This window comes from Sprattus sprattus (assembly GCF_963457725.1).
Source record: "Sprattus sprattus genome assembly, chromosome: 18".
NCBI lineage: Eukaryota > Metazoa > Chordata > Actinopteri > Clupeiformes > Clupeidae > Sprattus > Sprattus sprattus.
Window position 1 is genome coordinate 5,574,196 of NC_137916.1, and position 12,910 is coordinate 5,587,105.

A 12,910-nucleotide genomic window follows, 5' to 3' on the forward strand; every position below is an offset into this window, starting at 1 on the left:
ATAGGGTTGTATCAGTGCCCTTGGCAAAGGTAATTTACACTTCTGTGAAGGTAATCTTAATGCTGAAAAGTACAGAGATTTTGGTGCAACATAGGCTGCCTTCAAAGCGACATCCTTTCCGGGGACGCCTATGTCTTTTTCAACAGGACGATGCAAAACCACATTCCGCACAGATTTCAAAGGCATGGCTGAGGAAGAAGAGTGTTTGGGTGTTGGACTACCCTGCCTGCAGTCCCCAAAGGAGAATTTGTGGAGCATTTTAAAAATGCAACAATGGAGACCCTGCACTGTTGCACGCCTTAAGACTTGTTTGCTGGAAGAATGGGACAATTTACACCTGAAATGTATCCTCACTTGGTGTCTGCAGTCCCTTAACTACTTTTAAGTGTTGTGAAAAGGAATGGCAGCATTATAAAGTGATAAATGCTTTGCTGTCCCAACTTTTTAAAAATGTGTTGCAAGCACTAAAAATGGATTGAGCGTTTATTTTGAAAAAAAATAAAAAATAATCAAATTCATCAGTTAAAACATCAAATAATGTACTGTTGCATTGTTTTCAATGCTACACAAGTCAAAGAGAAATTACAAATAACTGTTTTCGGTTTAATTTTCAGTTAACATAACCGTCCCAACCAACTTTTTCTGGTTTGGGGTTGAACAAACACAAACAGGAGACGGATATGAGCAACGACAACAACCAAAAAATGGTAGATAGATAGTTTATTCATCGCAACGGGAAATTTTAGACATTCAACAGCTTAAACATTAACACATCTCAGGGGTGAGTATCCCTCCTGTGTGAATTTATGCGATCTCAAGTAAAAAAAGTAATATCTGTTAAAATATTTTTACATAAACAAACAGAAACATGAACAATAATCTAAACTAATACCCCACTCTAAACCCTTATTCCAACCAACACATCTCTAGCCTGAGCAGAGTTCAGAACTTGCGACCCCTTTTTCTCTTACTACCTTTAGGCTTAAATGTCCCGTCATTATTTACTGTGTGGATTTGTTTTTCTGCCTTGTTTGTGGATTTGTGTGCAGTTGCAAATTTCCTTTTTGTGAGTTCAATTGCCTTCCTGTATTTATGTAGCCTCTCTATCTTCCTCTTTTTGCTCTGTGTTTGGAACTTACCAAAGGCAAGCTGGTGAGCTGCTTTAATGTTGTTATACAGGGCCAATGAAGGATTATAACTTTCGCTGTCACACCAACCACTCAAATCTTGGAGCATTTTACGGATACAGTGCCTCTGCTGTGCTGTGTCTGTGTGCTGTGTTTGTGCTATGTCTCTGCTGTCACTTTGTGGCAGTGCATCATCTGAATGAATGTGCTCTGTCTCCTCATTGTTGTCACTTCTGACTATCTGACATCCATGGACTTTGTTTGCCACCATCAAACACACACATAATTCACCCAAACTGTTGGTTAAACAACAGCACTGTTGTTTAGACAGAGAGACTATGCCCACATTGTCATTGTTGTGGACCACAATTGTGTTACCATCAACCAAGAATTGCTGGGTTGCACTTAATATTTCTGCTTTTTGTTGTCGCAGTGCAATTGTGTCCACCTTATCTTTTGCCACCTCTTGAGCTAATGCTAAGTGCTTGCACTTTTGACCCTGTCCATTGACTGGACATTGGCACAAACAGTGCAGCAAATCAACCTCATAAAAAATACCAGGTTTGTTTTCTGAGGGGACACGAAAGAGACCTCCAGACAGATGACTGACACTTTGATGAAGTCCATGAGACCTCATCCTCTCAGCTGCTTCATCACTGTCGTTGGGATGGGACGCTTGGGATGGGACTCGGCCAGCAAGTTTAAGCTCGTCCAGATGGCTTAAGACATAAGGACATAGAATAAATGGGAAGTCAATGTGTCATAGATTTAGACTAACCACCAGCCACCTAACCATCCACTTATACAATTTCTGGCTATACTTAATATGAACGTTTCAATGAACTTGAACTTGTTAATGTTCTTCAGTGTTAGTAGACACCTTCATTCTGTTTACAAAGCTGCATATTTTAACCAAGAACCCATAAAGGTATAGATATACAAACTAACCTGTAGTATTTCACAACATGGTTATGGAGGATGAGTAATAAGTCGTCCAATCTCTTGTTGCAATATCCCCCAAGAAAATTTTACTTGATCCCGAAGAAGAACCTTTAAAAGTGGAGATATCTGTGTTAACTTTTGGATTATACAGTTTCAATGTACTTGTAGACACAGATAACATAACCTGCATATCCTTAAATTATTCACTTTTTCAAGAACAGTTCTCCCTAGAATTCGTTGTTGCATAAAGGCACATAAAAAGATTTCCCCACCTCTCCACAACATTATTTGTCTCACTGAAAAAACATCCGGCCAAAATTGGACCACATGGCCCAACACTGTATCCAATTGTCCTTCAGGTAGTTCAGCACTCTGTCAGACCCTGTCACTTTTTGAACATTTTCAAGAACCGTAGCAGCTGTCTGGTGAAAGTCTTTCTCCTAGAAATTTAAGTGAAATTAGTACAATGATTACAGCATTTTTTAATTACAATTTATGCTCACAAATGAAGAAGTTTATAAAGACACCATGACCCTCTTCCTCCATTACTAATCATTTGCCTATTGTGCACACACAAATGCAGCCCATCAGAAGCAAGGGGTATGAACGCAGCTCACTTTTACACAGACACATTCCTGTTGAATTCTGAGTGGGCTTGACTGTGAATAATGGCTGACAGAACACACAGTAGTATATGTGAGCAAAATCCAATTTCAAAAGGAAAACCACTTAACTGTACGGCATTGCTTCAGTGAAAATACTCCTTGAATTATGACATTTCTCACTGCTTGATCCTGGAGATGGCCTCCATCTTGCTTGACAAGCCAACGGTTGATTGCCTTCATGTAAACAAAATTAACAATGAAAATTACTGATGACTTGTGATATCTTTTTACCAATCCTAGCATTATTGTATGACGTAATCTTTGAAATGTTGGAAAAAGCAATATATTGATTATTGCATTAATCCTATGCTTCATGCTTACTTGGAGAACATGAAACCAGCAAAGCAGTACAGAGGCATGCGGGAAGACAGTCTTTATTGCCTTTATTTCCGTTTGGTCCTTGTCGACCATAACACATCTAGGAATGAAAATTGAAAATCAGTGGTCAGTGCTGTGATTGGCTGGAACTGGTTGTTGGGTGCGGGGAGTGCCTTCCATGCAGCGTTACCTTGAAGGGGGCATAAAACACCAACGAGCCTTTGGGCTTGTGTAAATAACAATTAAAGTATGTTTTCAACCAGAAGGGGGAGTCTTTTACAGAAAATGACTTACCTTGGTGTGAGATCTGCTGCCTCTTTAAGCTTTGTCAGACAAGTCTCCAATGTTGAGGATGTCTCTTGACTCAAAATAAAAAACGACACTGGTATTCCTTTGCCCTGCTCATTTTTTACCATGACCGCATAAAAAGCAAAGCCATATTGGGTGACACCTTTATAGGTTGCTTCCAAAAAAATCATCCTGCTGAAGCTGCCATGCTGAACTATACACAATGATGAGGGGTTGGTCTTCACTATGACAGTGGTTGGTACAGTAAAACACTGTCTTTCAAGTCAGTCTTGATGAGTTTTGCCACTGATATAGAGTCATTGCCATCCAAACGTATGTATTTGTTAAAGCTTTGTCGGATTCCGACAATGTCCTCTGGAGTGACAAAGTATGTTCTGTCCACGATGTTAGTTTTTCCAAGCCTCTGTGACCAGTCAGTGGCTTTCAATAAAATGGCACTATTAGAAAGCCCTTTGGAAATGCACTCGTTAATGAATTCAACCAAATCTTCATTGATGCGATTTATTGCATTTTCTTCGCTGTTGGTGAGGTCATGTCCACTGTGTTCGCACATTTCCCTGACAATACAACCTTGAAAACTTCCTGAGCTCACAAACTGAAAAGACACATACGCTGGGCAAGAATTTGCCCGTGTCTTCATAGGATCTCCTCTTGACGATCCCGTTGCACGGTGGGATCGCTCACACTTCCACTGGATGACATTAGGCCTTTTTTTTATATAAAGGAATCTTCCTCTCCCCATCGCCTTCATCCTATCAATGCAATTCCTCATAAAAACATCCTCAGTAATGTTTTCTTCAAGGTTCTGAACGGATTGCTTGATTCTCGGGTCCCTCTCCTTCTTTAATCCATCTTCAATGGTCTTCAGCCAATACTTCTCCATTGCCTGAACAGGAAAAACGTATGAAAACATAAGCCTATGACTACCTGCTACACACATACTAAACTATTTTATCTTGTGATGACTTCAACTATAGGCTACATGGTAACATAGAATGTTATCATAGAATGTTATGAGGACAAGTTGTAAGGTTATACTGGATTTTACAACGGCATGGAATGCAATTTAGCCAATCACAATCAAGGATTGAAACGTTCAGTTTTAGAAATCAAGTTATGAGCTTTTCAACAAAAGTTCTTATCCTCACCATCTGCCTTCGAGTAAACTATTAGCAATCTCCCTGAAAGACAAAAACCCTGGAGAGCCCCTGGAGACCCCACAACAGTTATCTAAAACCAGGTGAAAACCACAGTTAACCACAGTTTTCTAAAACCTAACTGGATGCATGTGAGCTAACCTGTATACCGACTAGGAAGCCTGACAGTCAATACAACTCAAGATGCCTCAGAGTTATAAAAAGACAGGTAGCTGCCTCAGAGTTATCGTGAATCCAAAGCAGCCTGGAAGTCACCCAGTCTCAACGTCAAGTGCCTCAGAGTTATCCAAAGACAGGCAGCTGCCTCAGCGTTATCCTGAATCCAAAGCAGCCTGGAAGTTACCTAGTCTCAACGTCAAGTGCCTCAAAGTTATCCAAAGACAGGCAGCTGCCTCAGCGTTATCGAGAATCCAAAGCAGCCTGGAAGTTACCTAGTCTCAACGTCAAGTGCCTCAGAGTTATCCAAAGACAGGCAGCTGCCTCAGTGTTATCGAGAATCCAAAGCAGCCTGGAAGTTACCTAGTCTCAACGTCAAGTGCCTCAGAGTTATCCAAAGACAGGCAGCTGCCTCAGCGTTATCGAGAATCCAAAGCAGCCTGGAAGTTACCTAGTCTCAACGTCAAGTGCCTCAGAGTTATCCAAAGACAGGCAGCTGCCTCAGTGTTATCGAGAATCCAAAGCAGCCTGGAAGTTACCTAGTCTCAACGTCAAGTGCCTCAGAGTTATCCAAAGACAGGCAGCTGCCTCAGCGTTATCGAGAATCCAAAGCAGCCTGGAAGTCACCCAGTCTCAACGTCAAGTGCCTCAGAGTTATCCAAAGACAGGCAGCTGCCTCAGCGTTATCGAGAATCCAAAGCAGCCTGGAAGTTACCTAGTCTCAACATCAAGTGCCTCAAAGTTATCCAAAGACAGGCAGCTGCCTCAGCGTTATCGAGAATCCAAAGCAGCCTGGAAGTCATCCAGTCTTCAGTAAGTAGCCTGGCAGTCAATCGCTCTTAATCTATGTCTGGATGCCTTATAGGTAGCCTACCTCAAATCAACTGGATGCCTGTGAGTTAGCCAGTCTACCAATGACTTAGCAACATGGTAGTTAACGACACCCAAAATGCTCTCAGAGTTATCCAAAGGCAACTGCCTGCCCCAGAATTATGTGTATTAAAAAACAGCTAAAATCCACTGAATGCCTGAGGAATAACTAACAACAGAAACAAAGCCGCCTAAGCCTAATGGCAACTGGTTGTGGCTTGTGAGTCAAACTGTTGGCTTTTTAAACCATTTGAAAGATAAACACTAACCATTAAGAATCAATAAAACACAGTGAATAATCTACAGCGCTGACTTTGTATGCTTACTGTTACCTAATGTTTTAACCAGATTAAACTAGCAGGTGGGGTACTTTGCAAAGAAATAACATTGCCACAGCTAAGATTAGCATAAACTAAGATTAGCACAATCTATCTTTAAATATGGTTAACATATTGCATGCTAAACATAACATTAGCTGGCCCATCTTACATGTACATCCCTAAAGCAAACACAATTAGCCATTTCATGTTTAAAATAGAAATATATTAGCTACATACCTTTGTAAAGTTGGAGCTTTCACTCGTTGCTGAGTGGTGGAATGAAGTTGGAGCTGGAATGAGAGAACTATACAGAAAGTTTGAATTTGGGCTCCAAGTGTTTGGATTGGACCAGAGGTTTGGGGGCGGAACCAGAGGTTTGGAGGTGGGAAGCACATTGATTGGATAAGAGTTTTGGGGGCGGAACCACCTTCCAGGCAGCCGCTGCCTGGCAGTCGAAGTTGAGGGCTCAAAACACCATTGAGCCTCAATTTAACTGTAACTAGGAACATTAAGACAACTTCCATTCTTTACTTTTTTTCCTCTCCATCTCTCCATTTTTCTCTCTATCCCTCTCAGTCTACTTTCTTTCAGACTCAAACTCTCTTCATCACTCCATTTTTATCTATTTTTTTCAGTATTTTCACTCTCTCTTTATCCAGAGCCACTCTTGACTCTTCTTTCCTTCTTCCATTTTTCTTTCCTTCTTCCACTCTTCTTGCCTTTCTTTTTTCCTTCTTCCACTTTTCTTTCCTTTCTTCACTCTTCTGTCCTTTCTTCTTTCCTTCTTTCACTCTTCTTTCCTTTATTCTTTCCTTCTTTCACTCTTCTTTATTTTCTTCTTCCCTTCTTCCCTTCTTTAACTCTTCTTTCCTTTCTTCACTCTTCTTTCTTTTCTTCTTTCCTTCTTTCACTCTTCTTTACTTTCTTTTTCCACTCTTCTCTCCTTTCTTCACTCTTTTTTTCTTTCCTCTTTCCTTCTTCCATTCTTCTTTCCTTCTTTCTTTTCTTCTTTCCTTCTTCCACTCTTCTTTCCTTCTTCCATTCTTCTTTCCTTCTTGCACTCTTCTTTCTTTTCTTCTTTCCTTCTAACACTCTTCTTTCCTTTTTCACTTTTCTTTCATTTCTTCTTTCCTTCTTCCACTCTTCTTTATTTCTTCCACTCTTCTCTCCTTTCACTCTTCTTTCTTTTTCCATTCTTTTTTCTTTTCTTCACTCCTTCCACTCTTCTTTCCTTCTTCCACCCTTCTTTCCTTCTTTCACTTTTCTTCTTCCTTTCTTAACTTTTGCATTTCATGCACTGTTATTACAGTGCATGAAATGCCCTGTATTGTTATTCCTAGGCTTCTTCTTCTTCTTCTTCTTATTCTTCTCACCTTTTTCTGCGATTAATTCAGCCCGAACCGCTTAACGTACAAACTTCATTCAAACTTTGTCGCGTAGGTCTTGTAAAGGACACTTATGCTATGTATTTTTCACTTTCACAACACTGGAGTACTGCAGGAATTCAGGACTCTCCGTGCGCCGACAGCCGACACGCAGTTTCATCAACGTCAGCACCACCGTCACCATTTGGGCTAATGGTGAAAGGCCAAATTAATGTTTCGCTCAATATAATCAAATAAACTATAAAAATAATTCACACATGAATGAGATTCACATCTTATAGGTATTCCGTTTTAATTTCACAAGTGTAAAACATTTCGCTCAAACTTATAGCCTATAAAACGACTAATAGTGGCTTAGTTTTCAGTAGGAGATATGGCTGCATTGGCGTTGTTAGAGGATATTGCCAACTGTGCAATAAGGAGAGAGAGGATTTTTTTTTGTGATTGCACAGACTTTTTTACACAGGATGATGTATGTCTGATAAGCAGGTAGGCCTACCGCTTGCCGAGAGCGTTGTGTCCAAATGGCCTCTCGTCTAGAGAGGCGCACCAGAGGCAACCAGGCCATACACGTTCAGGTATTGTCCGTTCTTGGATTCCTGGCTACAGGAAGTTCCGATGAGGAATTGGAGACCAGTCGAGCAATCCTCGTCATCATTAGGCAGAATTTTGCCCGATGTTCTTCGCAGTATACTATCCCATATGCCCGCAATTTATTAGATTTCCATACAGTGCCTAGCAAAATGTGAAAGAGGATTTCCTGCGTATAACAGGGTTCCTTATGTTTTCTCATCCAGATTTCGCACACTCAGACAGCTTAGGAAGCCCACTTCAATACAGCACAGGTCGGTAGTGGAGCGCACCAAAGCCTTGGTGCTGCTACCGCAGATGCGGCTTCTGGTGCTGTTCATGCTGGTGCTTCGGAAGGGTGTCAACTACATGTCAAATACTTTGCTTTTGCAATTACGCCACCAGACAGGCTTTCTAACGATGTTTTGGCCCGCATCTGCTCTTCCATCAGCAGAAGTCGATGTCAGCCTCAATTGAATTCTTCTGTTTACATGTTTCTTTCTCGCTTGCCACCGTCACAGAGAGTTTGTGCATTGAGGATGTGCTCTGTTTGTGCATTGATAATATGCTGATTAGATTAAATAGGGGCGTTTTGAGGGCGGAGATTCAGTTGCGCACAATTTCACGACCATTTGTGATTTATAACCGAAGGATTGGCGTATAGCATACGCGTTTTTTGGGTGTACGTCTGTTTTCTGTGGATCTCACTTACGCTCATTTCAGGAAATGTCTTAGACAAAATGTAGGATGGTTTCTACGCAACTTTTTATAAATGAGGCCCATAGTCTGGAATAATTGAGTATTTCATTTTTACAGTATCTCAAAGTTGGGAAAAATGCCTTTTTAGGTTGTAAATACGATGTTTGGAGATGAATTTCTCCAATTTTGTACAGTAAAAATGTCTGATATTCAGTGTGTGTGTAGTCAGGGTGGTGGTGAACACAAGTGTACCAGTCATAGTCGGGAATAATTGAGTTTTTCATTTTTACAGTAACTCAAATATGGAAAATACATCTTCTCAATGTGGAATATGCGATCTTTAGAGATTAATTTCTCCAATTTTGTACAGTGAAAATGTCTGATATTCAGTGTGTTTGTAGTCAGGGTGGTGGTGAACATAAGTGTACCAGTCATAGTCGGGAATAATTGAGTATTTCATTTTTACAGTATCTCAAAGTTGGGAAAAATGCCTTTTTAGGGTGTAAATACGATGTTTAGAGATGAATTTCTCCAGTTTTGTACAGTACACATGTTTGATTTTCAGTGTGTGTGAGGTCAGGGTGGTGGTGAACTCAACTGTACCATAGATAGTTGGGAATAATATATTTATTTTACAGTAACTCAAACATGGAAATGATCAAAATCAAGGAACAAAGCAGAGTAACTTCAGTCGGACTAGTACTTCGTGTACATGCAATTACCGTAATTCTTAGAATACGGGTGCATTTGAAAGAAAGGAAACGCGAGTGTCGGCTGGCTTGACCAAGAAATCGCGAGTGTCGGCTGACTTGACCGCAGTAGCATGCCGCACTTCCCGAAGTTAGCCTACACCCTCACTTACAGACTCATTCAAGTCCCTTTGTGTCTGTAGGACGGCCTCGGAAAAACCCCGGTGCAGAAGGTGCTGCTGCCGCAGATGCAGCTTCAGGTGCTGCTCGTGCCGCTGCTGCGTCTACTACCCTGTCAAATAGTTTGCTTTTGCCGTTACGCTTCCAGACAGGCTTGCCAACATTGTTTTGGCCCGCATCTGCACTTCCATCTGCAGAACATCGATTTCGACCTCACTATAATTGCTTTTTTCAGGTGTTTCCTTCTTACTTTCCATTGTCACAGAGTGCCTTAAAAATGTGCTCAATTTATATGCTAATTAAATTAAGTATGGGCATTTTGAGGGCGGAGATTCAGTTGCACACAAATCCACGATCATTTGTGATTTATGACTGAAGGATTGGCGTACACCTGTTTTTTTTGTGCGTGCGTTTGTTTTCTCTGAATAATACTTTTCATACAATCGTTCAGAAAAGTTCAAGATCAGACGAAGGGAGGTTTCTACGCAACATTTAATAAATAAGGCCCCTGGAGGAATACAAGGAAAGGTACAAATGCTGTGGGTTTAAAAGTTCTACAGACATGCTTAGAAAAGCTGTCTAGACAGTTGACAGACTGTTCATCCCAAATCCATCTGAGAATGTGCTGTGAAAATGATGATGCTACAGGCAATTTTAAAATTACTTTTATTTTATTTTGTTCAGGATATTTGTATAAAGAGGAAGAAGGTCAACCAGAGCAGTCACAACACTGGATTTCTTCCTGTGAGGGAGTATCCACCGAGCCAGACTGCTCAAACCACTAGGACAAACCAATGCCATCTCACTCCAAAAACTTAAAAATAGAATGGATATAGAAAGAAAATGCATTTCTAAAAAATGTTTTACATGTTCGTTTCACGGTTAAAGGAAAAACCACTTAGCATAATCTTGACATGCAGGTTTGTCGTACAAAACAGATTTTTCGACTACTCCAAATAACTCCACTAAATGAACCTCAAATTACATTTACATTTTAGTTCAAAGTGAGAGAATGACTGGCTTTGCTTATCCATTCATATGGAGGTGGCTGGCTTCACATCTCCTTCAAGCTACTTCTAGACTGGTGTGTATTATGCTCTTCTCCTTACAGTCTGTGAAGGACACTGAGACAATGATCTGAAACCATGGTGGTATTCTAAGTGAAACCCTTAAGTGCTGGAGTACAGATTTGAATTCAAAAGGCCAACTGACTTTACCCAATCCTCTAATCTGGGTAACTTGTATTGTTTAATCTGTCCCACTGAGAGCACCATATGTACATACAAAAACACATTAGGAATACCAAATAAATTGTATAAAAAAAACAACTGCATTGATTATGTGCTCACTTACTTCTTCATATCTCTCTCTCTCTCTACCTCTCTGGTCTGGTGGATACAAAGACACACAGAAAGGCTGTCACCCACTCAAGCTACTCAGGCCTACTCATGAGGCGCTTCACCAAGCCGTGAGCTGGTAGAAAACGGTAACTGTCCAGTTTCAGTGGCTCCGCCCATTGGCTTTGGCATGGATCAGTTTACATCCAGAGACGTGGAATGCCAGGGAACAAGTTTGGTTCGTTCACAGTAGCTCAGACTCCAGTGTTATGGGCTTCTGTGCGCTTCTGGCTGCTCTCCACGTCCGACAAGATAGGACGAGCCTTCTCTTGGTACTTCACCCTGGTTCATTTAGTCACCTTTCGTCGCTGTGTTTCCAGGTACTTTTTCTTTCTCTCTCTCACACACACACACACACACACACACACACACACACACACACACACACACACACACACTATTTCACTCTTGCTCTCTCTTTCTCCCTCTAACGTGCACACACATATTACACTCAGAGCTGTGGCCACATCCCTTCACATCCGTTTCTTATCTTCTCTTGGTGCCTCTGCTGTTCCTTTGGGTTCTGTAGAGAACACTATCAGGAGATCACGCAGAGCCTGGCTAATGTGCACTCCAAATTCATGGGAGTCCTGAGAGAGACAGACCACAAGGAAAAGAAAGGGAAAGAGAGAGAAAGATGGATGGAGGAGGGAGAAAACAGGCATCATGGATCAAATAAAGAGCAGTCTCCAGCCATGTTTCCACAGCATATCATTTTGTTTACAGACTTCTACTTTAAACTTTACTGTAAAAATCTACCTTAATTGACAACAAAAATCTCTTAACTACCCCTCTCCATTACAGCTTAGAACAAAGGTTAGTTTAATGCATTTTCTTGTGAAAATGTGTGCCCCCATCCCAAACACCAAAGTTGTTGACTTAGTTTAGAAACACTGTTCATGACTTAAGAATGTTTTAATCAAGTGCCTTTTATTAATAATTACCTTGTATGAATCATGTGCTTATGTAAGCAGGAGCATGGCTTTTCTTAGTTTCTTTCAAAGGGTTCTCATAAATCAAAATCACCATTCAATGACGGCACAAAACAGCAACCCAACATTAAGTGCAACAACTATCATGGTTGTAGTGCATTTTTTACTTTCATTCCACTTTTAAGATTCTATTCACATTTTACCCATATACCTGCTCTACCTCACACATACATCAGTATTGGGCAGTTCGCCCTGTTGGAGGAGCCCTGCCAAACCGGTGTCTCCCCTGCATCGCGGGTGGCACACGGTAACAACATCTGACAGCTTTTCAAAGCCACCATACGCACTTGGAAGACTTCCGGTTATGGCGCGCTGCTAGGCAGACGTGTGAAAGAGAGCTCCCATGCACAATTCATAGAAAAGTCATCAGGAAGCCACTAAGAATTACCAAACAGTTACTACTGATCCCAAAACACAACAAACAGCCAAAATGCCACCGAAACCGCATCCAAAGACTTTAAAGTCCACTAAACCAACCGGTGGCTCCTCCAGCCCGACGATGCTTACTCGTTCCGATACTAGCGACGACGACACAATTAGCCGTGGTCCAATTCTCAACGCTATCCACATAATGAAAGAAGATTTTGTGTCGAGGTTTGATGGGCTATTGGGCGCTATTCAGGGAGTGCAAGGCGAATTAAAGGCATTGACGGGCCGAATGACCGAAGCTGAAGACCGAATTAACAGCTGACAGCTTGTCAAAGCCACCATACGCACACAACATTATTAACGGCATTGAAAATGTCTGTGCCCTTAAGTGGCATCATGCTAAGACACCAATTTGAATAACTCCTTGCACACTTCAAATGAACTGTCAATAGTTCTTGGAAAAATCAGTAGCTGGCTACACATCTGTAGTCTCATCAAAGCCCAAGAAGAAGTACTTTCCCTTGACATGATAGTGAATGTCACTCTGCGACTCAACGTGCAACGGGACAAGGAGGCCGTTTCAAAGTTCAGGTTGTCGTCACCAAAAGCTTTGGCCATTTCTACGGCACTCCTCTTCACAATTTCGCCATCTGACAAGGGCTTATTTGCTTTGGCAAGCTCAAGTGCAACAGCAAAAGATGCCTTGATTGAAGACGTTCCCTTTTTGTGGTTGTGGCTCTGGTAAAAAGTCGCTGTTGTTTACTT

General features: G+C 41.3%; 1 protein-coding gene across 1 annotated transcript in view; it reads right to left on the minus strand.

Moving 5' to 3' along the window:
• Positions 1–10,046: 10,046 nt before the first annotated feature.
• cpt1a2b (carnitine palmitoyltransferase 1A2b) overlaps positions 10,047–12,910 on the minus strand; it is a 28,028-nt gene continuing 25,164 nt past the window's right edge. The window contains exon 19 of the mRNA XM_080857242.1: positions 10,047–11,374. Coding sequence (XP_080713368.1) covers positions 11,258–11,374 — 117 coding nt within the window. The 3' untranslated portion in view covers positions 10,047–11,257. The remainder of the gene's footprint in view (positions 11,375–12,910) is intronic.